The sequence below is a fragment of the Panthera onca genome, chromosome C1 (assembly GCF_046562875.1).
Source record: "Panthera onca isolate mPanOnc1 chromosome C1, mPanOnc1 haplotype 2, whole genome shotgun sequence".
NCBI lineage: Eukaryota > Metazoa > Chordata > Mammalia > Carnivora > Felidae > Panthera > Panthera onca.
This window is the reverse complement of record NC_138346.1, coordinates 185,809,529-185,837,217: the sequence shown is the minus strand read 5'-3', so window position 1 is coordinate 185,837,217 and position 27,689 is coordinate 185,809,529. Positions and strand designations below refer to the sequence as shown.

The 27,689-nt window shown below is 49.0% G+C and overlaps 4 protein-coding genes across 13 annotated transcripts in view; 2 read left to right on the top strand and 2 right to left on the bottom strand.

Annotated features, from left to right (window-relative positions):
- Positions 1–1,172: 1,172 nt before the first annotated feature.
- On the top strand, positions 1,173–3,614 carry HPDL (4-hydroxyphenylpyruvate dioxygenase like). The gene has a single exon (XM_060622350.3). It carries the CDS (start codon positions 1,839–1,841, stop codon positions 2,955–2,957), a length of 1,119 nt encoding a protein of 372 aa, XP_060478333.3. The 5' UTR covers positions 1,173–1,838; the 3' UTR covers positions 2,958–3,614.
- A 123-nt stretch (positions 3,615–3,737) lies between these two features.
- MUTYH (mutY DNA glycosylase) lies at positions 3,738–11,314 on the bottom strand. Of its 7 annotated transcripts, none has more exons than XM_060622337.3 (18): positions 11,205–11,314; positions 8,225–8,358; positions 8,038–8,142; positions 7,802–7,922; positions 7,103–7,284; positions 6,973–7,012; positions 6,777–6,850; positions 6,597–6,638; positions 6,450–6,521; positions 6,261–6,374; positions 6,078–6,175; positions 5,854–5,998; positions 5,710–5,773; positions 5,341–5,532; positions 5,101–5,237; positions 4,864–5,016; positions 4,631–4,672; positions 3,738–3,933 (listed from the first exon to the last, which is right to left on the bottom strand). In XM_060622337.3, exons 2-18 carry the CDS (start codon positions 8,270–8,272, stop codon positions 3,802–3,804), a joined length of 1,761 nt encoding a protein of 586 aa, XP_060478320.3. In that variant the 5' UTR covers positions 8,273–8,358; positions 11,205–11,314; the 3' UTR covers positions 3,738–3,801. The 7 variants fall into 7 exon arrangements, with proteins under 7 accessions (XP_060478320.3, XP_060478321.3, XP_078308111.2 ...); XM_060622338.3 differs by having other exon boundaries at positions 7,103–7,251; XM_078451985.2 differs by lacking the exon at positions 5,341–5,532.
- A 109-nt stretch (positions 11,315–11,423) lies between these two features.
- On the top strand, positions 11,424–14,870 carry TOE1 (target of EGR1, exonuclease). Of its 2 annotated transcripts, XM_060622348.2 has the most exons (8): positions 11,424–11,530; positions 12,204–12,346; positions 12,438–12,478; positions 12,612–12,708; positions 12,836–12,994; positions 13,249–13,508; positions 13,710–13,869; positions 13,955–14,870. In XM_060622348.2, exons 1-8 carry the CDS (start codon positions 11,479–11,481, stop codon positions 14,573–14,575), a joined length of 1,533 nt encoding a protein of 510 aa, XP_060478331.1. In that variant the 5' UTR covers positions 11,424–11,478; the 3' UTR covers positions 14,576–14,870. The 2 variants fall into 2 exon arrangements, with proteins under 2 accessions (XP_060478331.1, XP_060478332.1); XM_060622349.2 differs by lacking the exon at positions 12,836–12,994.
- The window catches only part of TESK2 (testis associated actin remodelling kinase 2), a 131,824-nt gene continuing 118,904 nt past the window's right edge, over positions 14,770–27,689 (bottom strand). For 2 of the 3 annotated variants that reach the window (XM_060622345.2, XM_060622347.2), the window contains 7 exons: positions 27,492–27,638; positions 18,431–18,513; positions 18,107–18,191; positions 17,772–17,855; positions 17,479–17,565; positions 16,727–16,844; positions 14,770–16,459 (listed from right to left, as the gene is read on the bottom strand). In XM_060622345.2, coding sequence (XP_060478328.1) covers positions 15,735–16,459; positions 16,727–16,844; positions 17,479–17,565; positions 17,772–17,855; positions 18,107–18,191; positions 18,431–18,513; positions 27,492–27,638 — 1,329 coding nt within the window. In that variant the 3' untranslated portion in view covers positions 14,770–15,734. The remainder of the gene's footprint in view (positions 16,460–16,726; positions 16,845–17,478; positions 17,566–17,771; positions 17,856–18,106; positions 18,192–18,430; positions 18,514–27,491; positions 27,639–27,689) is intronic. The other variant, XM_060622346.2, reaches the window with a different exon arrangement.

The window sequence follows — 27,689 nt, the reverse complement described above, 5'->3', positions numbered from 1 at the left end:
TTCCCATTTTTACAGAGGAGAAAACTAAGGCTCAGAGAAGGTTAGCAACTTGCCCCAAGTCATACAACTACTAAATATTGGAGGTAGTTTTCAAGCCCAGGTCTGTCTGGCTTTTGGAACCCATGTTCTAAATTTACTAGTCTGCAGAATAACACCAAGTGCCTTTTACCACCACTGATCAGCTTCTGGGTACTGCCTTCCTGGCTGCAAGCCTGAACACCCTGCCAGACCTCTTTTTCTCAGCCCTGTCCCTCCATCACAGCCTTCTTCCTCTTGCCAATGAAATTCAATGGTATTACATCAGGCTCCCTGACAATCTCCTTTGCAATGCTTTGAACCGTAGTATCCATACCAAATGTCTCCTCAATTTTATGCTCTATTGCTCCTCTAAGGGTTTGGCTCATGTTCCTCACTGATTTGACTTTTTCTTTTCTTTTCTTTTCTCTCTTTCTTTCTTCATATTTTAGGTTCTACATCCAATGTGGGGCTTGAACTCACGACCCCAAAATCAAGAGCCACATGCTATACTGACTGAGCCAGCCAGGTGCCCTCCTCACTGACCTTTTGCTTATCTTTACCCTTCTTGGAGTGCCCTTCCCAAACCCTCCAAGAGCCACTAGCTCAATTCAGGGTCTCACACAATTCTCACACAATTCTCACAAATCTCACACAATTCTGGGTCTTAAGGCCAGAAACACTCACAGAAAACTTCTCTGGCCCAGTACCCAGTCAGGAAGGTGCAAAGAGCAAGGAGGGCTTGAGTTCTAGTCCAAATAGGGTCAGGACCTGGAGAAAGGACACCAGTGCAGCTGTTTCTTTCAGATCCTGAGCCACCAGATTTTTCTCCAAATCTTTCTTGCAACAGGGGATAAAAGATTGTTGAAAGAGAAGTGGGGCTGAAGAAAGAGATAGGTGCAGTTGAGAAATTATCAGAGAGAAAGAAGAGAGTTTTGTAGGAGCTATATAAATGACCTATCTTTGTACAACATGTCTCTCTGGACCAATTTGGGGAAGGTAAGAAAATCTGTAACTTAAAACATTTAATAGATTTTTTTTAACGTTTTAAAGGAACATCAAAACTTAAAGGCAAAGTTCTCTAGGACTCTTTTTTTTTTTTTTTTTTTTTTTTTAATGTGAGGCTTGAATTCATAACTCTGAGATCAGGACCTGGATGCTTAGCCGACTGAGCCACCCAGGTGCCCCCTCTAGAATTTTTAAGGTAAAACTGGTAGAAATGACACTGGTAAGAAATTCAGGGCTTCGGGAGGGGTTGGGGGGTGGTAGGGAGACGGAAGGATTCTGGCTTCTCCCCCAGCTAGGGCTTGTTCCCTTTGCTCTGGGTTTAAAGGATGAGAGAGCCCAGCGTCCAGCACCGAATGAAGGCAGCTATTGTGATCTCCGGGGGCGGAGAAGGGAGGCTCAGTGCCAAAGGGTGTGGCCCAGCCAGAGGCTCTGGGAAAGAGCAGCCTTGCGTCCCTACAGTACCCTCGGCGACTGCGTCTGGGCGGGAGGGGAAAAGTCTGCAGAGTCCCGGGCTCCGCCCCCTCCCATCTGCTCCGCCCTAGCTCTGGCTCCACGTGGTTTTCACCAAGCGCAGCGCAGACCGGGTGGTCTCAAGGCAGACCCGGATTGCAGAGGGCGTGGCAGGGAGAGCCGCAAGCCCCTAAGGGGGTCGGGTCTGTGACTTCTCCCCGGAAAAGAGCGAGGAACGCGCTCTGCGGGAAAAGCTGGACTCCACAGGCTTCCGACGACAAGCCTGGGACGGAGAGTCCGGGAGTTCTCAAGGACAGGTGAACGGCCCCAGGAGAAGGACAGGCAGGGTCACCATCTGGACCGCCATGGCCGCGTCCGCCCGTCGTCTGTGCCACATCGCTTTCCACGTGCCCGCGGGGCAGCCCCTTGCCCAAGATCTGCAGCTTCTCTTCGGCTTCCAGCCCCTGGCGGTGCGGGAAGCAGACGGCTGGCGGCAGTTGGCCCTGCGCAGCGGCGACGCGGTCTTTTTGGTGAACGAGGGCGCTGGGCCCCAGGAGCCCCTGTATGGCCTGGACCCACGTCATGCTGTGCCCAGCGCCACCAACCTGTGTTTCGACGTGGTGGATACGGGCGCTGCCGCCCGGGCGTTGGTTGCGCGGGGCTGCAGCGTGCCGGTGCCCCCTGTTAGCGTGCGGGATTCTCAGGGCACCGCCACCTATGCCGTGGTCAGATCACCTGTGGGCAACCTCAGCCTGACTCTGCTGGAGCGCGCCGGCTTCGGAGGGCCTTTCCTGCCGGGCTTCAGGCCTGTGCCCTGTGCAACCCGCCCAGGCTGGGTCAGCCACGTGGACCACCTGACCCTGGCCTGCACCTGTGGCAGCTCCCCCACATTGATGCGCTGGTTCCACGACTGCCTAGACTTTCGCCACCTGCCACTGAGCCCAGGTGAGGATCCGGAGCTGGGCCTCGAGGTGACAGCAGGATCTGGGCCAGGGGGACTGAAGCTCACCGCCCTGCAGACCACGCCAGGCAGTGCTGCCCCCACCCTTGTACTGGCTGAGTCCCTGCCAGGGGCTGCCAGTGGACAGGACCAGGTGGAGCAGTTCCTGGCCCGGCACAGGGGACCAGGACTGCAGCACGTGGGGCTGTACACGCCGAACATAATAGAAGCCACTGAACGGGTAGCAGTGGCGGGGGGCCAGCTCCTGGCTCCTCCTGAGGCATACTACCAGCAGCCAGGCAAGGAAAGGCAAATCCTAGCTGCTGGGCATGAGCCTAGCCAGCTAGCCCGACAGGGGATCCTGCTAGATGGCGATGAAGGCAAGTTTCTGCTTCAAGTCTTCACCAAGTCTCTCTTTCCAGAGGACACCTTCTTCCTGGAGCTGATTCAGAGGCAGGGGGCGACAGGCTTTGGCCAGGGCAACATCCGGGCCCTGTGGCAGTCGGTGCAGGAGGAGCAAGCCTCCAGGAACCAAGAAACCTGAGAAGGGTTGGGGCTGGGTTCACCCTCCTGTCCGGGAGCACAGGGCCTGTTGCAAAGGAGAAACACCCATGGAGGCTTGGAGTGGAGAGGGCTTTGTCCCCAGGGCCATACCTGCCAGAACTTGAATCTCTCACTGGGGTGCCAAAGAGGTGGGATTTTATTTTTTCTTTTAAACTATGAAATGTTCTTAGTCTATAACTAATATATATGCAAGATATAAAGAATAAAGGAATTATATAATTAGGAAATAGAATATATCAATACTTTTGAACCTTCCTTGTGACCTCTGATACCATTTCCCTTCACCCCACCCCTAATTTTATGATTATTAACTCCCTGATTTTCTATATTGTTTCACTACATATGAAACAATACAGATATAAATTTAGTATTTGAGGTAGGAATTTATGACAGAACAAATCCTCCCCTGTGTTTCCCTTCTCCCCAGGGAGCAGCCTCTGCAGGTGGGGAAGGGTTGGGTCAGGGCTGAGCCCAACCACCTGCTCTAAGACAATACCACTACTCCAGTCAGAGCTGACCAAAGACCTGGACCAAGGGTGTTGGGTGTCAGCCACTGGCAGGGGCCCCCTAAAGCTGCCTTCTCCTTCTCTCTTGGGGGTTAGGGGAGGACAGATCATTCTGGACAGAATGCCCACCTCCACTGCCCAGGGCTGGCTGGGAGCTTGGCCAGAAGTTAGCACCAAGCAGGACTTTACCACTTTCTGGGATCCTCAGAGGGAAAGAATGAGAGGACTAGGAAGAGGGCAGGAAGTCTCCAAAATGACTACAAAAATAAGCACTTTATTAAACAACAGGATTTTCAAGAAGTAGGGGCTCCAGCGGTGTCACTGCGCCATACTGTTGAGGCTGGATACATCAGTGGGGTGGTGGGGCCGAAAGAAACTATCCAGGACTTGCTGGCCTGGGCTGGGCTTTCTCTGCGTGGATGGAGCAGACACCTGGGATCTTTTGGAACTCTGTGCAGAAGCCAAAAGAAGGAGGTACTAAGGGGGCAACAGAGTCCTCGCCTTCCACTCCTCTCCCCATTGCAGTGATAGAGCTCAGATTCTAGCCTGAATGTTGTAAAGCTTCCAACCTCTTCTATCAACTCTATATGGCAGCCCAAGGTAGTCTTCCTAAGATACAAACCTCACTCCTCTCCACCAAAAATGCCTTAGTGGCCTGGTGTTCATGGCCCTGACTGGCCTGCACAGACCCTGCTATGCTTACAGCTCCTTGAGCACTGCAGACTGCATTGTGGCACCTTTGCTCCTACTACTCTTGGGCCTGGAAAGAATATTCTTACTGCTGATTCCCCTCCCAGACCTGGAGAAAATGATTCATTTCTTGAACCCAGATTACCAGCTGCATCTTCTAAGCAGCCTTTCCTGATCCTTGCCTCCCAGATAGAACTGAAAGCTCTCCACCTTATAAACCACAAAACTTGGTACAAGCATTTCACATACCTGTGACCCTGTTGTTAACATCATTTGTTCTTATTCCCTTTCCACCCTGGACCCTAGACTGTAAGGTTTCAAGATAAGAACTGTTCCTCTCCCTATGGTGAAGCCTGGTGTGGATAATGTTCATCCAAACATGTGTCATTTAACTCAACTGAAAACCTGTGGATTTGGGCCCGGGGAGAGATGCCTGGGTGAGGGCCAAGAGACTCACCTTGCAGGTCCCCGGCCGTTGGCCCTCGTACACACGGAACACCTAGCCAAGGACAGAGGGGGAGAGTGCAGGACTGGCATCTTTCCCCAGAAGAGCCAGACCCCTTTGTTCTCTCAACTTCATGCCCTAGTACATCTGTTTAAAATATGGTTTTTTCCTTTTACATAGTAATAGGTTCACATAGAACATATAGGAAGCACAAAAAGGTACAACGAAGACAACACAGGTAGTGCCTTTTTCATGGCGGTGGAGACAGCTGCGGTATGAAACTCCTCCCGGGTCAGCCAGCGAGCTCCAGGTGGTGTGATGGTCACTGGGATCTGCCCTTCCAGGGCCAAACCATATACTTGATATGTCAGCTTGATGTGAGAGAAGGTGTGGGCCACCTGAAGGGAGGGTCAAGGGACTGAAACAGGCCTGTGGATATGTCCACAAAGCCATCACTCCTGCTCCTTCCGCTGGTCACTCACCTGCCCAAGGTGCTGGAGGTGGGTGGCTGGGAGGGGCCCAGCCCAACTCTGCAGTTCCCGCAGCAGGGCCTCACGCTGACATTGCCCTGAGGGCTCTGCAGTCACAGATGGGAACTCCCACAGTCCTGCCAGCAGACCTGAGAGGAAGGACAGCCAGGTGTGGTTGGGCCTTAGCTGCTGACTCCTCCATTTCTTCCGTGTTGCTCATGCCACTGCCCTCCACTCCGAGGATCCAGGTACCTGACTTAGGCCTCTGCACCAGCAGAATTCGAGCACCCCCAAGGGCCCTGGGCTGCTCCAGAACACAGGTGGCAGAGCACTCCTCCCTGGGGGGCCTCCGGCTGGCCTTTCTGGGAAAGTTGGCCACTCCCAGGGTCTGGTCCCAGGGCTCTGTGGGAGGCGCACACAGCTGGCACTGTCCAGTGCTGGGAGCTGGGAAGAGAGATCCCAAAGCCCCACTCAGGCTTAGGTGAACTTAGATGCCAACCCCAGAGAGCCGGCCGCGGCCCAGCTCTGCAGAATCTTATTCAAGTTGTAGGATTAACTAGAATGATACTTTCCACAAGCAGCTCCATGACAGTGCAGTGAAGGGCTGGGGCTGGTACTTACCACACTCCTCCACATCAGGACTGCCTGGCAGGCTCTGTGAGGCTACGAGCTGTTCCCGTTCCACCTAAGAGGCATAAGGCAAGGTGTCATAGGGAAGGGGTCACCCTCTAGGACCCCTGCCTGCCCCTTCCCCAGATGGCTCACCCTCTGGTGTGCCCGGCACATGCTCTGCACAGGGCACTGGCTGCAGCGTGGGTGCTGTGGGGTGCATACTGTGGCCCCCAGCTCCATGGCTGCTTGGTTAAAGTCCCCTGGCCGGGCTGGGTCTACCAGCTGCTGGGCTAAGCTCCTACAAGGAAACATTGCTGTAAGCCAAAGACACTTTGGAGACACCCTTCCCAGTCTCCCCTATTACCCCAATATCCTACCAGAGCTGCTGGGAGACAAAGGTGCTTCCGGAATCAGCACCAATGGCTCGGACACGGCACAGCACCCGTACTACATTCCCATCTACCACACCAGTTGCCTGGCACAGAGGAATCCAGAAGTCAGCCTGGTCTGGGAGGAAGGTAGGTGGGCACACACAAAGTAGGGGTGGGCTATGGACTCACCTGACCAAAGGCAATGGAAGCAATAGCTCCAGCTGTGTATCGCCCCACGCCAGGCAGAAGCTTCTGCAGAGTCTCTGCTGTATGTGGCACATGGCCCCCTAGCTCTTCTACCACCTGATTGGGGTGGGAAGGCTCAAGGTTATGTGCTACCTGAGGCCCTGGGGCTCACCCTCCCTGTCTCCCCCTTACCTTCTGGGCTCCCTCCTGCAGCCGCCGGCCTCGAGAGTAGTAGCCCAGGCCAGCCCAGAGCTGGTTCACCTCCTATGGGTAGAGTCAGAGAGATCAGTGGTCAGTCCTCAGTTGTCCCCATTCCCCCTACCTTAGGGTGGCACTCACCTCCAGGGATGCACTGGCCAGGTCCTGCAGCGTTGGCCACTTCTAGAGCCCGAAGGTGATCAAAAGGAAGTAAGGTCAAGGGTGAGAGAGGTGAAGGAAGCCTTCTTTACCCCTACCCCAAAGGCTAGGCTTTCTCTGGGGTTTGGCTCAATGACCCTCCCCTTCTTTCCCTGAAGTCACCTGCATCCATCGGGTATAATAGTCGATCACCGTGGCAACCTGGGTCTGCTGCAGCATGACCTCTGAGACCCACACTGGGGGAGAGGGGTTGGCATGAGGGCACTGCTGAGCTGCCCTGCTCCCAGCCCACAGCCCCTACACCCCAGACAAGTGGGCATCCAGGCAAAGCAGCCCTGTTCTCAGGAGATGCACTCACCAGCATACGCCCGCCTGTCAGGGTCCACCTCACCCTCTGCCTGCCAATGCAATCCCAGACAAGGAGTTAGTGTGGAGGGGGCCTGGCACTAACCCCCCACCCCACTGTCCCTGCCCCCTAGCCTGCTTACCCGCCTTCTCCAGGGCAGGTCCCGTTTCTCTCGGTCGTACCAGCTCAGAAGGTTCTCCCGAAAGACTGTGACCTCAGCTGTGTCTCTGAATAGATGGTATGGGGAGACAGGATCCCGCAATACCACCTCCTTCTGCCGCCTGGCCAAGCCTGCTGGGGCCTCAGGAAACTTAGGCATAGTCCCTGCACGGACAGTGCACCAGGTACCCAGGGCACTGTAGTCTGGCTGCTCCACCTTAGTGCTTCCCCCAAACCCTTGCTTAAGCTTTGAACCTGGAGTCAGACCAAAATGCTGTGTATGTAACCTTAACCAAATTTCTAGCCTTAACTTTCCTAGGGTGGTAGTGGTGGCTCCTTTGTCTCTGGGTCACGATGAAAATCCAACAGTTTCAGCCAAGCATAATGTATACCTGTTCAGGACTTTCCCATTTACAAAACACTTTCAGGCTCATAAACTCATCTGATCCCACAAAAGCCACAGGAGGAAGGAAATACACAAGCTACCACTCCATGTCACTGGTAAGAAAGCAGCCACTCAGAGAAATCATCCCAAAGTTACACAGCAAAGTCAGAATTAGATCGTAATTAGTCCCTTGAAGCCTTGATGCACAAACACGCTGTCTTCCCAGCCTGAATCGACCTCTCTTTCATGGCCAACGAAATCAACCCCTTCACCTTTGACTCAGACCAAGCTCCTCACCATCAGGGGTAGAAGGCTTGACCTGGCTGCTGCTAAGGACCTGCTTCTCCCTTCCCTCATGGCCAGACGCCTGCTTCTGGTGACAACTCCTCACAGCGGTTCGTGGCTTCTTCATGATGGCCTAGAAGAGAAAGGCCCAAAGTAGTCTGTCACAATGAGGTTGAATCTTGGGGCCCTTCAGTGAGTATAGCCACTTTCTCTACAGTACTTATTATAGAGTGTCTAGCTTTTCTTACTCTCCAGATGCTCATGGGGTTGCTCTTGGCTGGTTGTGGCACTGAGGTATGACCAGTAGGGCTGTTTCTGCAAGTGACTTCAGAGGGACCAACATTAGCATAGTCCTGGAGACACACACAAAAGAAGAGGCTGGGGCTGGGCTGGGGGCTGTACAGGAGCACCTGTATGTGTGTCCCTGATGTTTACTGTGACTGCGTGTGTGGACAGGGCTTCTTTAGGTATGTCTAAGAGCATGGGGCAGGTAGGAAGTTTATCTGCTCAGAGATGTGGCACATTTACACCGAAACAGGCTTTAGCAGTCATGCAATCCAACCTCCATTCTGCAGAAAGGAGAAACCAAGGATCAGAGATGTTAAGATATTTTTTTAGGGTGCCTGGGTGGCTCAGTCAGTTGCACGTCTGACTTTGGCTCAGGTCACGATCTCACAGTTGATGAGTTTGAGCCCCACGTCAGACTCTGCTGACAGCCTGGAGCCTGCTTCAGATTCTGTGTCTCCCTCTCTCTCTGCCCTTTCCCCGCTCATGCTCCTCTCTCTCTCTCTCTCTCTCTCTCTCTCAAAAATAAAAATAAGCATTAAAGATATTTTAAAAATATCTTTTTTTTAATGTTTGTTTTTATTTTTGAGAGAGAGAGAGAGAGAGGCAGAGAGACAGGGAGACACAGAATCCAAAGCAGACTCCAGGCTCTGAGCTGTCAGCACAGAGCCTGATCCAGAGCTCAAACCTACAAATCGCTAGATCATGACCTGAGCCGAAGTTGGATGCTTAACTAAACTAAGCCACCCAGCTGCCCCAGAGATGGTAAAAGATTTGCCTGAGAGCAGATGGCAAGTTGGGGTGGTGGTGGGAGGGGATGAGCTATTTTTTATTCCTAATCTTTTCCTGATCTAGTAAATCATAGCTGGCTGGCCACTAGTAATGAGAAATAGGTCTCAATTTCAATGAGAAATTGATCTTCACTGCTCCCTTACTGTTCTTTTGGTGCCCTTTTCTCTACTTTTCTCTATATAGCTAACAGTTAGTGAAGGTTTGCCATATGCCAGACCTTATGCTAAGTGTTTTACCAATTTCTCACACAATCTCCAGATGACTCCATTAGGTACTTTCTAGTATTACCTCCATTTTAGTGATGAGGAAACTGAGGCTTGTAGAGATTAGGCAACTTGTCCACCCAAATCCTAAAGGTCTGCTTCCAGAGACTGCACTCTTGTGACTGCTATACTGCAGTCCCTGAAGCTTCAAACTCTCTCCTTAAAACTTAACTTCATCACCTCATTTTCATCAAAAGAGCTTGCTTGCTCCCTCAGAGAAAAAAAAAAAAGAATGTACAGATTTGCTACGCTCTACACTTATCTGCATTCTCCTTTTCCTTCCTCCCATTAAAGAATGGTCTCTTCTAAACTGTCCAAGCTCAGGGCCCTGCTCCTCAATCCCTTTTACAACACCCACTCTCCCCTTCATAGCCAAACTTCCTTCACCAAACTCACTAGCTCCATAATTCATTCTACAATCCATTCTCCAAAGAGTAAAGCAATCTTATAAGACATGATCGTGTCACTTTCTTACTTAAAACTTTCAATGGCTTCCCACTAATTCACTGAATAAATATTTATGTAGTGCCTACTTTGTGCCGAGCAGTTTTAAGTACTTGGAATACTTCAGAAATAAAACACCAAAGGTTCCTGTTTTCATGGAACTTGTATTCTAATGGAGAGCAAAAAATAAATAATGCACATAAGTAAATTATATAGGCTGTCAGGTGGTAAATACTAGGATAAACAGAAAAAAAAATATGTGAAGGGAAATAGGAGTGGTGGTGGTGGAATGTTGCGATTTTAAAGCACATGGATGGTCAAGGTGGGCCTTATTAAAGTGGTATTTGACCAATGATTTATGGCAGTTAAAGGAGTTAGCCATGTTCTAGCCACGGGAAAGGCATACTAAAAAAGAGCTAGTGGAATAGCCCTAAGGAAGGTGCCTGTTTGCAGAATAATAAGGAAGCCAGTGTGGTTAGAATAGACTGAGGAAAGATAAGTAGTAGATGAGGTCAAAGAGGTAAAGAAGGTGGGGGGCATAGAATCACTAAGTACCTTGTAAGCCACTAGAGCACTTTGTCACACTCATTGCTCTGAAAAGCCAATCCTCTTAAAATAGTTCTGTAAGCTCCAAAGATCCCCACCTTCCTCATCCCCTCACTCACTTTGCTCCAGCCATTTGTTTGCCTAAATAGTTGCTTCAATCATCCAGGTGTCTGTCCACCTTGACACCTCACCCAATCCTTCCCCTCTGCTTGGACAGCTCTTATCCTGTGCTTCATCCAGCAGTTATTCATTCTTTCAGATCTTGACTTAAATGTCCAAATCAGCCCCCAGTATTATCCTCTTATGTAATTCTCCATTTTTCCTCTTACACTAATTGTAATTTTACGTTTGTGTTTGTTTGATGACTGTCTGCTTCCCCCACTTGACTATAAAACTCCATGAGCAAGTACTGAGTCTCTTGTTGACTATTGAGTCCCCAGAGCTTAGCACAGTGCTAAGTAAGCTGTATACGATAAACAACAGGATGGGAGAAACCCAAACAATTCTCAATAATGATGAAAAAGACTCAGTAGAGAGAGAAAAGTTGAAGATGAGCTAGAAATAGTGACTAACGAAAAGGTTGACTCCTTGTGGGTCCAGAGATGGGAACGGGAGCCTTTGAGAAAGAACAGGTCTCTCGCGGTATCAGGAGTCAAGTCCAATCACCCTCTAGGTCAAATATACCTCCTAAGCGCTTACAAGTTGTCCCTTCCTTGCCGTCCCTACTGCCGGAGCCTTAACTGAAGTCCTTATTATCACTTCCCTATATTATTTCAAAGGCTTCCTAGCCAGTCGGTGGCTCTAATCCCTCTGGCAGCCTCGTCTCGCGTCCCCCTCTCCGTCTTTTCACTTCCTGGACATGAAGCTCCCATTCCTCCCTGGGAACTTGCCTATTCCCAAAACATCCTTTCCCCCACACTCCCGTCTCTGCATAACTCCTATGCGTGCTTTAGGCTGCACCGGGGTAGCACCACCTCCTCTGGGGAGCCCGGACCCCACCCCCAACCCTGGGCCGAGCGGATGAAGACAACGTAAAGCCACCGCCCACGTTCCCGCAAAGTGCATGCGGGGAAGGAATTACCTACCTCCCGCGCAGTCTCCAAGGCCCGGCGTCCAACGCACTCCAGAGGGCGTGGCTCCAATCCACGCTGTGCCAGCCAAAGAGGTCCGAGCGCGCGCTGGGACACCTCCTCCGCGCCAGACCCGGGTGATGTGAACGGAAGTCAGACCGGTCTGCTACTCGGCGGGGGTGGGAGTCGAGGCCCCGCCCCGATCCCTACAGCAGAAGCCGAGCGGAGAAACGAAGCGGAAGCCCCGCGTACCCCCCACACACCACTCAGGCGAGGGGCCCTCCGTGTCATGGCCGCCGACAGTGACGATGGCGCAGTCTCAGCCCCAGCGGCCTCTGATGGTGAGTGGCTTCCCAGGGCTTCCTCCTTAAAACTCTGTGCGCTCCGGGAAGGGAAAGGCCTCGGGCTTACGGCTCTAGAAACTGACTTCCAACGTTCAACTAGCTCACCTCCGAACCAGCCACGAGGAGACTACAAGTCCCGGTGTGCACCGCAGCTCGGCTGCAAAAGCCTTGCGTGTTGGCAGCTTAGACGGGGACTGTGGGGGCATGTCGGGAGATGTAGTCTAAGGCTCATGGTTAAGTGTAGCGGATTGGGAGTCGTGGTCCAAAGAAATGGGACGTGTTGGGGGCTTGGGTGTGAGGAATTATTTATGAGGCTCTGGGGCATCATGGCTACCACCGCTTTTGGCTACTGGGGCACAGATCGGACTGGGCCACAGTCCGACCTTCCTCTTCTGCGGATTGTGATGCTGAAGGGAGAAGTTATTTTCCCAAAAGCTCACATAAACCACTGGAAGACGCAGGCTTTCTCTCCCCAAATTCAGGGTACTGCTCATTTCAAGGCCTGTGTTTAGAGCATGTATGGTACAAAGGGTTTGAGGAGAAAGCTGCCATTTCTTGCCTTAATGGAAACTGCCCCCCAACATTCCGCCCCCAGCCATGGCCTGCCTTGGTATTGGTTTCCCTGGACCCCTGCCTGAGCATTAACATCATTTGCTCTCCTTACCCTCAGGTGGTGTCTGCAAAACCACAAAATCTGGGGAGGAGCTAGTAGTCCAGGTTCCTGTGGTGGATGTGCAGAGTGACAACTTCAAGGAGATGTGGCCATCCCTCCTGCTGGCCATAAAGACAGCTAGCTTCGTGGCTGTGGACACGGTGAGGGTTGGGGAATGGGGAGGACAGGTAGTTTTGAAAGGGCTGGTTGGTGCTGGGAACCTAACACAACTCTCCCTTTACCCACTCATAGGAACTGAGTGGGCTTGGGGACAGGAAGAGTTTGCTGAACCAGTAAGTATAAGCCCTGATCTTAGTGTCAGCCTTGGCAGGAGGGGAAGACCTCATCCCTGGAGTAGAATTCACAGTCCTGGGTGGTTTGAGGGCTAGCTCCCAGCCACAGCCACCCCCTAAACCCAACCCCAAGGTGCATCGAGGAACGTTACAAGTCCGTGTGTCATGCTGCCAGGACCCGTTCTATTCTCTCCCTGGGCCTCGCCTGCTTCAAGCAGCAGCCAGATAAGGTATGGGCTGATCTCACATCTATCCCTGGTCTTTGGCTGGCAGGGAGGAGGGTTGAAATCCTGGAGAACATCAGGTGTGAGGTGTTTTTATCCCAAATCCTGATATAGCAGATCCTTTCTCTCCCAGGGTGAACACTCATACCTGGCTCAGGTGTTCAATCTGACCCTGCTATGCATGGAAGAGTATGTGATAGAACCAAAGTCTGTGCAATTCTTGGTACAGCATGGCTTCAACTTCAACCGGCAGTATGCTCAGGGTATCCCTTACCACAAGGGTAATGACAAGGTAGGTCTCCAGCCTTGAGACTGCCCCTTCTGTGGCTTCATTTCTTCCTAACCTAGGCTGGGTACGTAGGGAGGATCTGCTCAGTATGGGAAATCACTAGAGACAGGGCTGGGGAAACAAGCCTGATACATAGAATAGCATTGGGTAAGGCAGGGAGGTAGAGCTTTCCAGGTAGGGGAGCCAGATAGAAATGTCCTGCAAAAGAGGCTCCCTAGGGGACTCTTCTTCCTGATGACCTCTTTCTTTCTACCCAGGGTGATGAGAGTCAGAGCCAGTCAGTGAGGACACTCTTCCTGGAGCTAATCCGGGCCCGCCGGCCCCTGGTACTACACAATGGTCTCATAGACTTGGTGTTCTTGTACCAGAACTTCTATGCACACCTTCCCGAGAGCTTGGGAACCTTCACTGCGGACCTGTGTGAAATGTTCCCAGCCGGCATTTATGACACCAAGTATGCTGCTGAGTTTCATGCCCGCTTCGTGGCCTCCTACCTAGAATATGTTTTCCGGAAATGGTGAGGAACTGGTTGAGGTTTAGGGATGGGGCCTGGTATAAGCCTGACTGTTTCATTTACATAAGGTATTTATTGAGTGCCTACCATGTGCCAGGCACTATTTTAGGTGCTGAGGATTCAGCAGTGAGCAAAACATACAAAAAACCCTGTTCGTATGGAATTTATACACTAGTGGACCAATACCCTCTTGCGCTGTTGCAGTGAGCGGGAAAATGGGAAGCAGCGGGCAGCCGGCAGCCCACACCTTACCCTGGAGTTCTGCAGCTATCCTACTAGCATGAGGGCCCATATTGACTACCGCTGCTGCATGCCCCCTACAACCCACCGTCCTCATTCCACCAGCATCTGTGACAATTTTTCGGTAAGAGCACCCACCCATTTCCTGGGGGGAGGGGGGAAAGTTCTGATGCCTGGAATCCCTGTCTAAGCCTCTTTCCTACCTCTAGGCCTATGGCTGGTGCCCCTTGGGACCGCAGTGTTCTCGGTCCCATGATATTGATCTTATCATTGACACTGATGAGGCTGTGGTGGAGGACAAGCGGCGACGGCGGCGACGTAGGGAAAAACGGCGGAGGGCTTTGTTGGGCCTGCCTGGGAAACAGACCTCTGAGGAAAATGAGGATGGCCCTCCCATGAAGCAGGTCTGTGGGGATGGCCTCAAGGCTGAGGAAATTGAGCAGGAAGTGGCTGAAGATGAGACTAGGAGCCAGCCTGGCTTGGAGAAAGGTCACAAAAATGACTTGGAGATGGGGCTCAAAGCAACAAGGCTGGAAACAGCTGATGTGGCTACCTCAGAAGCGCCAGGAGGTCAAGCCAATCCTCACCCAGTGGCTGGGGATGGGTTGCATCGAGCTGGTTTTGATGCCTTTATGACAGGTTTTGTAATGGCCTATGTGGGAGTGAGCCAAGGACCCCAGATCTGTAGCTCTGGACCCTGGCTACCTGAATGCCACAACAAGGTATATCTGAGTGGCAAGGCTGTACCCCTCACAGTGGCCAAGAGCCAGTTCTCCCGTTCCTCCAAAGCCCACAACCAGAAGATGAAGCTGGCTTGGGGCAGCAGCTGACACAACTTCTGCCTAGCACTCAGGGCCTAGGACGAGAACTGAGAGTGGAATACAAGTGTCTGGGTCCCTCTAGCTTGTGAATGACAGAGTTGGGGGGGTCAGGGGGTGGGGTCCTGGCAGAGATACTGCTGCATCTGTCTTGCACCTTCTCCTTTACCCCAGAGGATGAGGAACAAGGGTACACGTAAGAAGGCTGACTAGCACCTGTAACACCAACTTTATTTATTTTTAAATCTGAAAGTGTCTTGGGGAAAAAGTATTACCAAAAAATCAACAGAAACAAGTTATGAAAATATTTGACCAGCTTCATCTTTGGTTATTTCTTATTGCGGTTCTGTAAGGACAGACTGTTCCCATAGCTCCAGCCATAGCAGGAAGGGAAGAAAATCAGTCCGTGTATAAACCATTTAACCAGTTGGGTGTGTCACATGTTGACAAATACATAGAGCAGGCCCTGGGGCCTACAAAACCAGCCCCACTCCCAACCACAGGGTTGAAAGTTTTATGGGGCAGAACATTAAGACTCCTTCATAAATATGAAAATAGATTAATCAACTGGAAAAGACCTTTGAATAGGTTAGCTAAGAGCCATGACCACTACACGGCCTCACCCTCCCCTTGCATAGAAATGTAGTGATGTGGTCTGACTGTGCAGTAAGTGCAAACAGCAATTATTCAAGTGTCTTAGACATACTGGCAAGAAGCTCCCCAGTCTTCAGGTCTGAGAAATAGCCATGCCCTTTATGGCTTCCTGGTCAGCTCCAGGTTCCATCCAGTAGCTTATATGCCCCAGAAAAGGGCAAAAGACAGACCTGGAGTAGGAAAAGAACCTGGGGTAATAGCTGCCTGCCAGCGCAAACTAGAACTAGGAGTCCTCTGGTCCTGTCTGGGGAAGTGCATTGGGAATCGGGTGGGAGCCAGAGCTCCTTGCTGGATTTCAGAAGCTTGGTATCATCTGTTGGCCCTAAGTAGGAAAGCCTTTCACTGCTGTCTCCCCTCTCATGCACAGCCATTAGGCACTTGGAATCCCCATATTGAGCCTGGCTCGGCCTAGCCAGCCTGCTCTGTAGGCCACAGGGAAGAGTCAAGGCTGTACATAAGAGGGCCCAGTGGCTTCAACTGAAGGTCCACCCCCAAGGTGAGCTGGGACTAGCCCCCCTCACCCATCCTGTTCTCCCTGGGTTTTCAGGCCTACGCCTGAGACAGAAAACGGGACTGGAGCCAAGCTTCTTGGCCTTTCTTCTTCTACCTCCATCTCCTCAGAGGCACCTGCAAGGCATGGACTAGCTCCCTGGGGCCTGGGCCCAAAACCATTTTCTTCTTGGGGACTGGAGCAGTCCATGGCTTCATGGGCCAGAACAGGTGGTAGGGCAGATGCTCGGAATGGCGGGATCTCTCTTACTCTGTACTTGAGACTACTGAGGCGTGGTGGGGGCCCATCAGATAGTGAATCTTCTCGGCCCACAAATGGACAGGCCTCTTGATGCAAGAACTCTGGTGAACCAGGCAAAGAACGCCACCGGCGAGCAGGTGGGGCCAGGGGCTCCTGCCAATCAGCCAGAGGCAGAGTTCCAGGCCCTGGTGCATCTAGGTCAAATACCAGCGAGATGACAGACTTGCTGGGCAGGTCAAAGAACTTGATCTTGCCACCCTTGAGGTCCTGGCGAGCACTGAAAGGGTTGATTTTGGGGGTACGGACAGTACCACCTCGTTGTGGCTGGTAGTAGGGGTCCAAGACGTTTACTGTACGTGGGGGCTTACGGGAAAAGATGTCTGACTGGCTTCGAGACAGCCAGATAGTACGTCTTGGGCGTGGGGACTTGGGAGGGATCTTGTCATCCAGTGAGCTCAGTCGCTTTACACCAGGTCCCTTCTCCAAGAGTCCTGAAAAACAGTCAAGTCAGGGTTACTCACACTAGTCATGACAAACAGAAGGAGCACCTTGTGCCACAAAGTGTTTCACCAATGAGAAAACAAGGGAGGCAATATGCCAAGTCATAACTCTGAAGAGTCCCATACTTTTTCCATCATCCCCTGCCCCTCTGCCTTTCTTCTGGACATGAGATCCTGCAATGAGCCCTAGAGAGGAAGGCCCCACATCCTAATTTCTTCCCTTGGGATCAGGTGAAACACTATGGTCTAATCTCTTACCCTTGACTGTGGGCTGCAGCTTCCTGTCCGTCTCCAGCTCTTCTTCCTGTAGATGGCTCAGAATTTCCTCCAAGGTCTTCCCAATCTCCGCAAAGGATGGGCGTAGTTTGGGGTCCATCTGTGGTCATCCACACCAGCCATTAGCCCTGCGCTCCTATTTTCCACCCCAAGGATGGCGTTTGAGTCTGTTTCTGGCATCTTTTAAGATTCAGGTGTGCAGCTAAGCTCTTTTCTGAAGGCCCCAGGCCATGAGGATGATTCCCAGAGCTAAGGTCAGGGGAGATGCTGTTGTCTAATACCCTCCCCTATCAGCACCCTTTCTGTATGGGTCTTATCCCCTTGTTGGGCACAGAACCCTCCGAAAGAGTACACTTAACATTAGTTTGTTCTGTTCTTGAGTTCTGCTGCTAACATGTCTCTGGGAGCTACCTGAGGAAAGCCCAGCTACCCCTTGGTCATAACAGGTAGGTCCAGCCCCAGAGCTGTATAAAGTGAGGGTTAACAAAAGTTCTTCCCATAGGCCTTAAAACCAGCTGGACCCAAAGTCCAGCAAAGCAGTTTTCCTTTTCTTGGTCCAGGGCTCTGGACTATCTGTTAGGCCTGGAGGAGGGGATGTGGGCACTGCCACTCATCAGTGAAAATGAGGCTCCTCATGAACCTTAATGAGCAGCTTGTCCCTACAGTCCTAACCAGGTGAAAAGGGTTCAGCCAGCCCCTGACCAAAGCTGGGGGAAGGGGAGGGAGACACTCACATTACAGCAGTTGAAGGTGAGCTGCAGAAATTCTGGGGGACAGTCTCCCACCATATGCTGGAAAGCGTCATAGTCTAATCCGAAGTTCTGTGGATGGGTATGGTGGGGAGGGGACATTGGTAGACTGGTCATTAATCCCTCCACCCATCCTGGCCTGCTTAGGAGAGGCTGAGAATTGCCCCAAAGAAGTAACCACACAGACAGTTCCAGCAACTCCACCCCAGTAACAACAGTCCCATAGCCTCAAAACCAGCCCCATCCCAGTGGCACTGTCCCCTATACCTGCAGCTCACCTCTGTGCGAGGAAGGTAGTCCGGATCAGCTTGGATGCGGGCGATGATCTCACAGAGGATGATACCATAAGAGAACACGTCCGCCTGGTGGGTAGTAAGACCTCAGTTTCCTTCTCAGTGGGGTGAGAGGTGGGGTCTGTGTCCCTCAGGTCTGCCAGCCCAGGCCTAAGCCCTGTATTTCATTCAGTTCATTTACTGGGTAGCTGCCAAGTACCAACCCTGCTCTGAGCAGGATGTAGATACTTACCGTGAACATACAGGGTGATTGATCCTGGACACTTTCCTGATAAGAGTGGATTCTAAGGAGAACCAGGCCCTGGGCTCCCCACACTCACCTTTTCATTGTAGGGCTCATCTCGGAGAACCTCAGGTGCCATCCAGAAGGGTGAGCCCACCACAGCCAGCTTCTCATTCCCCATGCTGTGGGGTGGGGGTGAGGGGAGAGATTATATGGAGAATGAGCTCACCACTGGCTGGTGCAATGGGATATCTGACCATTGGGAATTCTTCTCCCTGAAGAATGGACACAGACTAAGACTGACCAAATTTAGGGAGCTGAGATTGAACTGTAACCAAGTTCTGGCCTCTGGGGAGGAAGCTGGCATTTTTCCTTTGCTTCAGTCTCTTCTGTGACCCCAGCACCTATTAGGGCTACCCACCTGACGTCAGGAATCTTCTCAGCCAGGCCAAAGTCAGCTACCACTGCAGAGTAACCATTCTCATCCCTCTTTATCAGGCAGTTCTAGGGTTCCCAAAGAAGAAGACAATGTGGCTCAGAAGGGGGACCAGCCAGCCATAGAGTTACCACCACCCCTCCCTGCCACAGGGCACCTTGTCTTCTCCTTGGTCAAACTACACTCAGGCTGACCCAGTGGTCAGACCTGGGACTCTGTCAGCCATGTGAAATGAGTTAGGCCTGGATCTTGGGTGGCTGCCATAAGAGTCATATGCTTCAAACAAATATTTATCTTTGCTTTTATATACTAAGCATGGTTCTAAGTGCCAGAGAAAGCTCAATGAACAGACATCTTTGTCCTCTTGGAGCTTACAATCTAGTGGAGGAAGACGGACTATCAGGTCCCTGCCTCCCATCCTCTTTTCCTCAGAATGCAGAGACCCAAAGTAATATAAGTGTAGGACAAGTGCCAGGTCTGCACTACATTTCATTGCCCAGAGGATCACAACCAACCTCCTCAATGGCATTAAAAGTCTATGATCTGGCTCCAACCACTGGCCTGCCCCCTACCCCCCGGCTGCTGCTCCTATGCACACATCTCCATCTAAACTTGTCACAGACAAGCCTGACCTGTGAAGCCTGAACAGCCCCTTCAAGCCTTTGTCTTTGCTTCTATTGCTTCCTTCCATTTGGAATGTTCTCTCAACTCTCCTTTTCACCTCAGATTTTATGTGTTTTAAGGTAAGTGACCTTTCCATCCTGTCGTCTCCAGCTCTCACCACCCTCTCTCTTCTCAGCTCCTTTAACTCCTCCTCTATGCCACTTCCTCTTACAGTCTAACAGAGAGCAGGTTCTGGTTCAGGCTCTCTGATAGCACTCAACTCATGAGAGAGGCTCAGGATGTGCTCACCGAACAAATGCTGCTGTCCCCAGAGAAAAGATGAACACAAATGGCTTGTAAATAAACAAATCAGCAACCGGCTCTCCCCAAACAGCTACATTCAAAATAGCCCTACACCACTCGCTCATGAGGCACCTCACACCACCTTCTTCCTTCAAAGGCAGGAGAGAGTAGGGATCCTTGGCTCAGGGACATTTCTGGGGCCAGCAAGACCCTATTTGACCCAAACCTACCCTCCCTCCTTACCAGGTTTGGCATGCAGTTGCCAAGTCACCTCCTGCTTACTCTACCTCAGGTACCAATCACCCCCCGCCCCCTACTTTGGCCTTGACATTATCATACTATTTTCTCCCTGAGCTGGAGGGAGCCTGTGATTTCATCACAACTAACCTGGGCCCGAGTAGACATGCATCATCTCTGGCTTCCAAGCAAGACCATCCTTGTACTTGTCCTGGCTTTGGCCTTCCCATCAGGTTCTGCTGGCTCAGCACCCCATAACCCCCTGACTATGACCATGAGAAGATGGGCCCTAGGCCAGCTTGCCTATTAAACAGCTGAAGCCCAGGCCATAGGGCACAGGCTTATGAGGCAGTGGCAGCTCAGATCTGTCACCTATTTTTCTCCCCTCCTATTTGATCTGCAACTCCTTTCTCCTGTCTCCAAGGCTCAGTCTAAAGTCCTACTTACTATTTGCTTTATAGCCCTCAGAAACTGCCCTGTAAATTCAGCCTGGGAGGAGGAGATAAGGAACAGAAAATGGCCACAGTACTCTGCCCTTGTCAAAGCTCTGTGGTTTCTGGCCGATCTTCACATTCATAGACATCTACTGTCCACTCACTGCAAATCATCCATCTAGGAGTATAGGACTTCACAGTAGCTTCTCTGAACAGCTGAGAAATGGCTAAGGCAGGGATGATCAGGGCCCCACAATATGGGGCAAGGCTACCCAGTTTGCCTCTGGTCTGGAGGGTGACCACTGCCCCTCATAAAGTTTCTCACAGCCAATAGCTGGGCATTGGAGCCAAAGACAAAGATGGGATACTGAAAAACAAAAGAGCCAAATTTTAGACGTCTGTATTTCTAAAGGGATAAGGCAAATGAGGAGGAGCCCTGATGGATTAGCCCTAGTGGTATTTTCCAAAATCTCCTGAGCCTGTCCTTAATGGGGTCTAGGCTAGCAAAGTTTGGCTGGCAACACTTGCCGTTTTTACTTCCTTATCTCCCACTCATTCCTCATGGGTTTCTGCTGTAAGTTCTCACATGACTCTAGGGCTTTAAGCTCAATAGACAAAAATTAGTCCTTATATTAACTTGATCTTTCTGCTGTTGACATTGTTGATTCTTTCAACACTTTTATATATGATTCAGGAATCATTAATACCAGGAGTGCAGAAAATAAACAGTTGTGGTCCTGAGGCTAACAGACTAGCTATTAGAGGCTAGTTAGAGGCTATTCCTGTTCCCTTTCAATTCTTCTCTCCTGGCTTCTGTGACACTACAGCCCTGGTTTTCCTTCTCTACCTTTGGCTACTGTACAGGCTCCAGTGCAGGTACTTCTTCCCATCTCATGCTCTCAGCATTCTATCTTCAGCCTACATCTCTCAGGCTCCATTTGTGCTGATGACTCCCAAATGTATATCCTCAGACCTGACCTTTATCCTCAAGCTTCAGATTTGCATATCCAGTCTATTTCTGGACATCTCCTGGATTACTCATATTGAATTCCATACATGCAAACCTGAACTCACTCTTTCCCTCAAAAGCTAAAGCTAGCTAAGCTAGCAAGCTGGGATTCACCCTAGATTTTTTACTCTTACTCCAACTAATTTAGCTTCTAAATATTTTTCAAATCTGCCCCTCCCTCTTCATTCCCCACCCCTCCCCGCCCCCACCTTTGCATTAGTCCAGGTCCTCCTTATTCCTCCCCGGGATATTGCAGTGCTCTTCTAACTGATCTTATGGCTTAGTCCAGGCTTGAACTCCATAATCCACCTTCCTCATTCCTGCCAGCATGACCTTAGTAAAACGTAAATCTGTGTTACTCTCCTGTTTAAAAGCCATCAATGACATACTGTGATTGTTTTTATATTAAATGCCCAGAATAAGCAAATCCATAGAAGTGAAAATGGACTAGTGGTTGCCCAGGGCTGAAGGGAGAGGGGAATAGAATCTGGGGCTTTCATTTCGGATGGTGAAAAGTTCTGAAGTTAGATAGTGGTGATGGCTGAATGTACTAAAAACCACTGAAATACATACTTTGAGAGGGCAAATTTTATTTTATGTGAAGTGTATCTCAAAAAGCTATTACTTGGGGCGCCTGGGTGGCTCAGTCGGTTAAGCGTCCGACTTCAGCTCAGGTCACGATCTCGCGGTCCATGAGTTCAAGCCCCGCGTCGGGCTCTGGGCTGATGGCTCAGAGCCTGGAGCCTGTTTCAGATTCTGTGTCTCCCTCTCTCTCTGCCCCTCCCCCATTCATGCTCTGTCTCTCTCTCTGTCTCAAAAATAAATAAACGTTAAAAAAAAAATTAAAAAAAAATCTAAGTGTTTAAAAAAAAAAAAAGCTATTACTTTTAAAAAGCTGACAGTGGTTTTCTTCATTTCCTGTCTAGAAGATTAAATCCAAGTTTGATAGTATATGATCAGAGTCCTCTCTTTTCAGCTCTTATTCCCTACCACTTCTACCTCCCAGTCTGCCCATTGTACTATTCATGCCACTATGCCTTTGTTTATGCAATTCCCTTTGTCTACTCTGCTCTGCAATATTAGCCCCACCACATGCATGTGCACACACACACACTACTTATTCATAAGTAGAATTCAATTTTCAAGATTCAGCTTAGGTATTTTCTCTTCCAAGAAGCCTGCTCTGTACCCTCAGGTTGGGTTAAATACCACTTTTTCAAAGCATCTTATGCATTGCCTTTTCTGTAACCTTAGCATCTGCTATATTATAATGAAAGTGTCTGTACAGTTCATTCCCATGACTATAGACTATAAGCTGTAGGAAAGCAGTAATGTCTTAAGAGGAAGGTGGCCCAGAGAATACTAGGTAGTATCCCTTCCCTAGGGTAAGGGAAAGATTGCCTACTTCTGTCTGTATGGTACTGTAGGAATTACAAAACATTCTTCACAAACATAATCCTAATGGTTCTTCAAAATAACATTGTCAGATGCGCAGATCTAAGATTTTTACATTTAAGGTGATAAAAACGAAGCTTTCAACTCTAAGTGGTAAAGACCCAAGTCTCCTGATTCTAAAAGGTTCTCACATAATGATTCTGTCCTCCCCAGAAAAAGAGGCTGATGAGCTTTCCCTTGGGGATAGCAAGGTCATGGCAGGAGCAATGCAGTCTCAAGAGAGTAGCCTGGTCCATGGAGAAGGCAACACTGTGTACAATAACATAAGACCCTTTCACTTGTGACTGCAGCCCCTACCTCAAATGTTGCCCTTGGATTCAAGGGCATCTAGTACAATGCTTGCATTTCTCATCTAACTTGGATGCGGTCCCAAAATAGACTATGTGGCTAGAAAGTACAAAATATGAAGCCAGACCAATTTTCAGGCTGTGTGAGGTGCAAGGTCCATTGCATAGAGGATAGAGACTTCTTTATTCAAAAGTATCCTTGCCTATAAAAATTTTTTTCCTTGCCTATAAAATTAACAACACAGTAAACAACAGATTTTGGTGAGGATGCTGAGAAAGGGGAATCCTCTTACACTGTTGGTGGGAATGCAAACTGGTGCAGCTCTGGAAAACAGTATGGAGGTTCCACAAAAACTTAAAAATAGAACTACCCTGTGACTTAGCAATTGCACTACTAGGTATTTTCCTCGAAGGATCCAAAAATACAGATTCAAAGGGGTACATGCACCCCAATGTTTATAGCAGCATTATCAACAATAGCCAAACTATGGGAAGAGCCCAAATGCCCCACTGACTGATGAACTGATAAAGAAGATATTGGGGGGGGAGGGGGTGGTGCGCACACTGGAATATTACTCAGCCATCAAAAAGAATGAATTCTTGCTATTTGCAACAACAACATTGGTAGAGCTACAGCATATTATGCTAAGTGAAATGAAATAGATCACTCAGAAAGACAAATACCATATGATTTCACTCATATATGGAATTTAAGAAACAAAACATTAACATATGGGAAGGGTGAAAATGAGGGAAATAAACCATAAGAGACTCAATTACAGAGAACATACTGAGGGTTGATGGAGGGAGGCGGGTGGGGTTAGCTAAATGGGTGATGGGTACTAAAGAAGGCACTTGTTATGATGAGCTCTGGGTTTTATATGTAAGTAATGAATCACTAAATTCTACCCCTGAAACCAATATTACACTATATGTTAACTAACTTGACTTTAAATACAAATTTGAAACAAAACAAAACAAAACAAAACTATCCTTGCCTAGAGTAAGCAGCAAACATAAGAAAGGCTCAGACAGACTTCCCTGAGGTGAGGGTTGACCTTTTCAGCTTCAAAAAGGAGCCCATGCACTGCTGCTACTTGGCTCCCATTCCTCTGTCTTCACCCCTATTATAATTCATCACACCATAGCAGAGAGACTTCTATGTTTGCCTCTTCAAAGACAGTGAATGATCCCATTCATCTATGTGTCTCAAAACCTAGAACAGACACACAGAAAGGGCTTAGCAAAAGTTTGTTATATGAAAGTTTGGGCAGATAATCGAAACAACTGGGCTTCTTTTCACATATGTCAAAGGCATACACTAATCGTACATTCAACTCTCCATTGTGGGGACTGAGCTGACAAGAGACTCAAAAAGGGTGGGCACGAATGCATTTCTGGAAGCCAACACAAACCCTTCAGAACTGGGCCACAGTAGACACTTGAGAGCAGTTCCTGAGGTCTCCTAGAACAGCTGTACAGTCAATATTGGCACTGAATAAAACCACCTGAGCGAAGAAATGCCAAGTCCATTTGTTAATGTTAGTTCCAAGCTAAAGCTATTTCTGCAACAACAACAAAATGGCTTTCATGTGCCATCACCTCTTTCCCCTCACACAAATTTCTCCTCACACAAATTCACTCCATTAACCCAGTTAGGATCAGAGAGGTAAGTATTGATTCTACATCTCAAGAAAGGTTCAGAGGTTCTTTTCACAGCACAGGGAAATCAGAGACTGAACTGCACTCCTAAATGCTCAGAGGCTGCTACAGTCCAAGTTTCTTAGAAGATTATCCTGTTTACTGTAATGTGTCCCATCCCTTGCCCTCTATCCCACCCTGTGATGCCATATCTTTACCACAGCTCTTATGTAATAATCTTCACATACCTGTCCCCCCAACAAGACTAAGAGCTCATGGATAGTAAAGATTGGGTTCCAGTAATTTTCTATGTCTCCAATACTAGGTCTTCTAATAGAATAGTATGAATGGTTCCCAAAAATTATTGATGTTATTCATTATATTAAAAAAAAAAAAAAAAAGAAAAAAACCTACTACAGGGTGCCTTAACAGACACTCTGTCTCTCCAGTACTCAATGTTGTTCCTAATTCTTGCTGTCTTCAGTCTCTGAAAACTGGCATTTTCTGCTCCTAGTTGTGTGGTATAGCCTAAGACCATAGTTGAATAGGCTTTCTACTCTGGTGGAGTCACCAGAGTGGTTTCTTTGGAGTCAGTGAAAAACCAAAACCAAACAACCAAGAATAGAGGTACAATTCATAATTCACACTCCTAGGGATAACCTAAGAAGTAATGGTATTAAGCAGAAACAAACTGCTCTCGGCTGCTCCTACAAGCCAAACCTTATGTGTAGTACTAGTTACTCCCAGAGCTACTGATAAAAGCCTGTGTGTGGTGATTGCCACTTCTTGATGGAGCTCATGAATTGAGTTTTTTATTTTAAAAAATTTTTTAATGTTTATTTATTTTGAAAGAAAGAGCGAGTACTAGCAAGGGAGGCGCAGAGAGAGAGGTGAGAGAGAATCCCAAGCAGGCTCCACACTGTCAGCACAGAGCTCCATGCTGGGCTCAGTCTCATGAACCATGAGATCATGACCTGAAACAAAATCAAGAGTCGGACACTTAAATGACTGAGCCACCTTGTGCCCCCATTTGTTTTTCTTGAACTTGAGATTCCCTACAGTGCACTTCCCAACCTGTCTCCAGGTTGCAAAGTCATTTTTTCTCACAACATGTGAGTATCCTAAATATCTCCTTACAGTTCAGATCCAAGAAATCACAGCCTAGAGACACGAAGAGTTCTTTCTCCTAAGTTCCTAATTTCTCTTCTCACGGGGATACCCACTGCCCATTAGGAAATGGACCTATAGGTCCAAAGAGGTTAGTCATTGTTACAATACAACATGACAATCCCAGACAGAACTACACTTGGACACTAGCATGATGGAGCAAAGTGCTTTGGAGGCACAGAGGGAATACGATCAGCTCTTAGGAATTTGTTGGGGGGGAGTTTTGTTCCAGAAAGCCTAGCTACCCTAACCTAGTGATCTTTCTTTTCCCAAAACCAATGGTCTGAAGCTGAACACTCAATTATTAAATGCTGTAGGCTGTTCTTTAGTTATTTCCCAACAGACTATAAGTACCTCTAGGTCAGAAACTGTCCTTTTCTAATATTTCTTCACCCATGGTGCCAGGCATAAGAGACGCTCATGTAGGTGTGGGGGAAATATATACATAGATAACTCATTGGGATGTCTCTCCACCTTGGAAGAAATGATGCTTTCTCGGTAGGAAGCAAAGATTTGGTTCTGGCTGCACGCTCAAGGTGAGAGAAGGCTATCAACCTAAGGCAGTATCTTGATATACAACCCTACCCATTTACCTAGAATAAGTACAGTTTTCTTAGTCTTGATTTTCTAAAATATTCCAGGGAAGGAGAGAAGACTAACAAAGGGATAAGATGACACCTTCCAGGTCCTAACCCTTACAAGTGCCAATAAAGATAAAGGACTCCTCATAACTAGGCCTCAGTTGGTCACTGGATTCCACTCGCCAGTCTTAATGCTGCTTCAGTAACAGTGTAGCTGACTACAAATGGCCCTGCCATACCCAGGGGCCCTACACTCACCTCCCCAAAGCTGTTTTCTCTGTAGTAGTTTATAAACCAATGGCCAGGGCCCCTCAGGGGTAGTACTGCTGTTTGGAACCCCAGAACCACTGTAGTGAAAGGTAGCCAGAGACTTACTGCTCTAGGCCTTATTGGCTCTGAGAGTACAGCTTGCTTGTGTTCCTTTGCAAACTTTCTCTGATAACAAGCTTTGTTACCCCCTCATTCATGACAGAAGGGGTACAGGAGTATGTATATGCATACATATGTCTGTGTATGTGCACGTGTAGATGTTGAGGGTGGAGAATTAAATGACAGCTATTCTTGGGCAAGTACAAACTCCTCTAAACCTCCGCAGAAGACTAAATCGCTCTTGCAGAGAAATCATATTAGATGATTTACAGTTCCCACATCAATGATCAAACAGTACTATTTATATAAGCCTTGTTATGGTGGTATCCTGGGCCACTTGGCCCTGAGATGCCTGCCTTGTAGCATGGCCAACATCCTCTAAAAGCAACTCTTTTCTAACCTGGTCACATAGCAATTTGGACAGTAAGAGACTAGCTGATGCCAAAGAACTGGCAGAATGGCAGAAACTCAATCACACAGATAGAAAATGGGTCAGTACGTTATGGCCCTCAAAACCTGCACTCAAATGACAAAACCAGTGAACTTCTGTTCTCAGTTAAGAGCTACTTCCTGGAGGCCATGAGAGAGAACACTAAGACATAGGCTCCCAATTTGCCTTGACTGCTGTCTCTCCTATAGGGCAAGAATCTCTTAACCCTCCTCACGCCAACTGCTCCTGCAACATACATTCAGATTGAAGTAAAGCATTAAGGTTCTTAAGTGTTGCCTGGCTCAACATTCAACACCCAATCCTGCTGAAAGATTGGTTTTCTAAGGACAGCTATACTATATATGTATACTAATATACATAGTAGTAAGTTGTATTCTCTGTGATTGAATGTTAAATCTGTAAGAGATCTCCATTATTTCAAAGTTCATTAATAATTGGTTTTTTTAATACTGCTTTCTTGGTAATGGAAGACAATGTCTCAAAGAGTTGTGCAAGAAAAGCCTTCATACCTTAGATGTGAGGTCCCGATGAAAAATGCCTTTGAAATGAAGGTAGCTGAGGCCCACTGCTATGTCATAAGCCAGTTTCACCCTCACAGTCCAGGGCAAATGCAGGTTACTGTCTAGTAATTGTTCCAGGTTTCCAGAGTTGATATACTGCAAAATAGAATGGAAAACCCAGCCACCATTTGTCAGGAACGTTTAGGC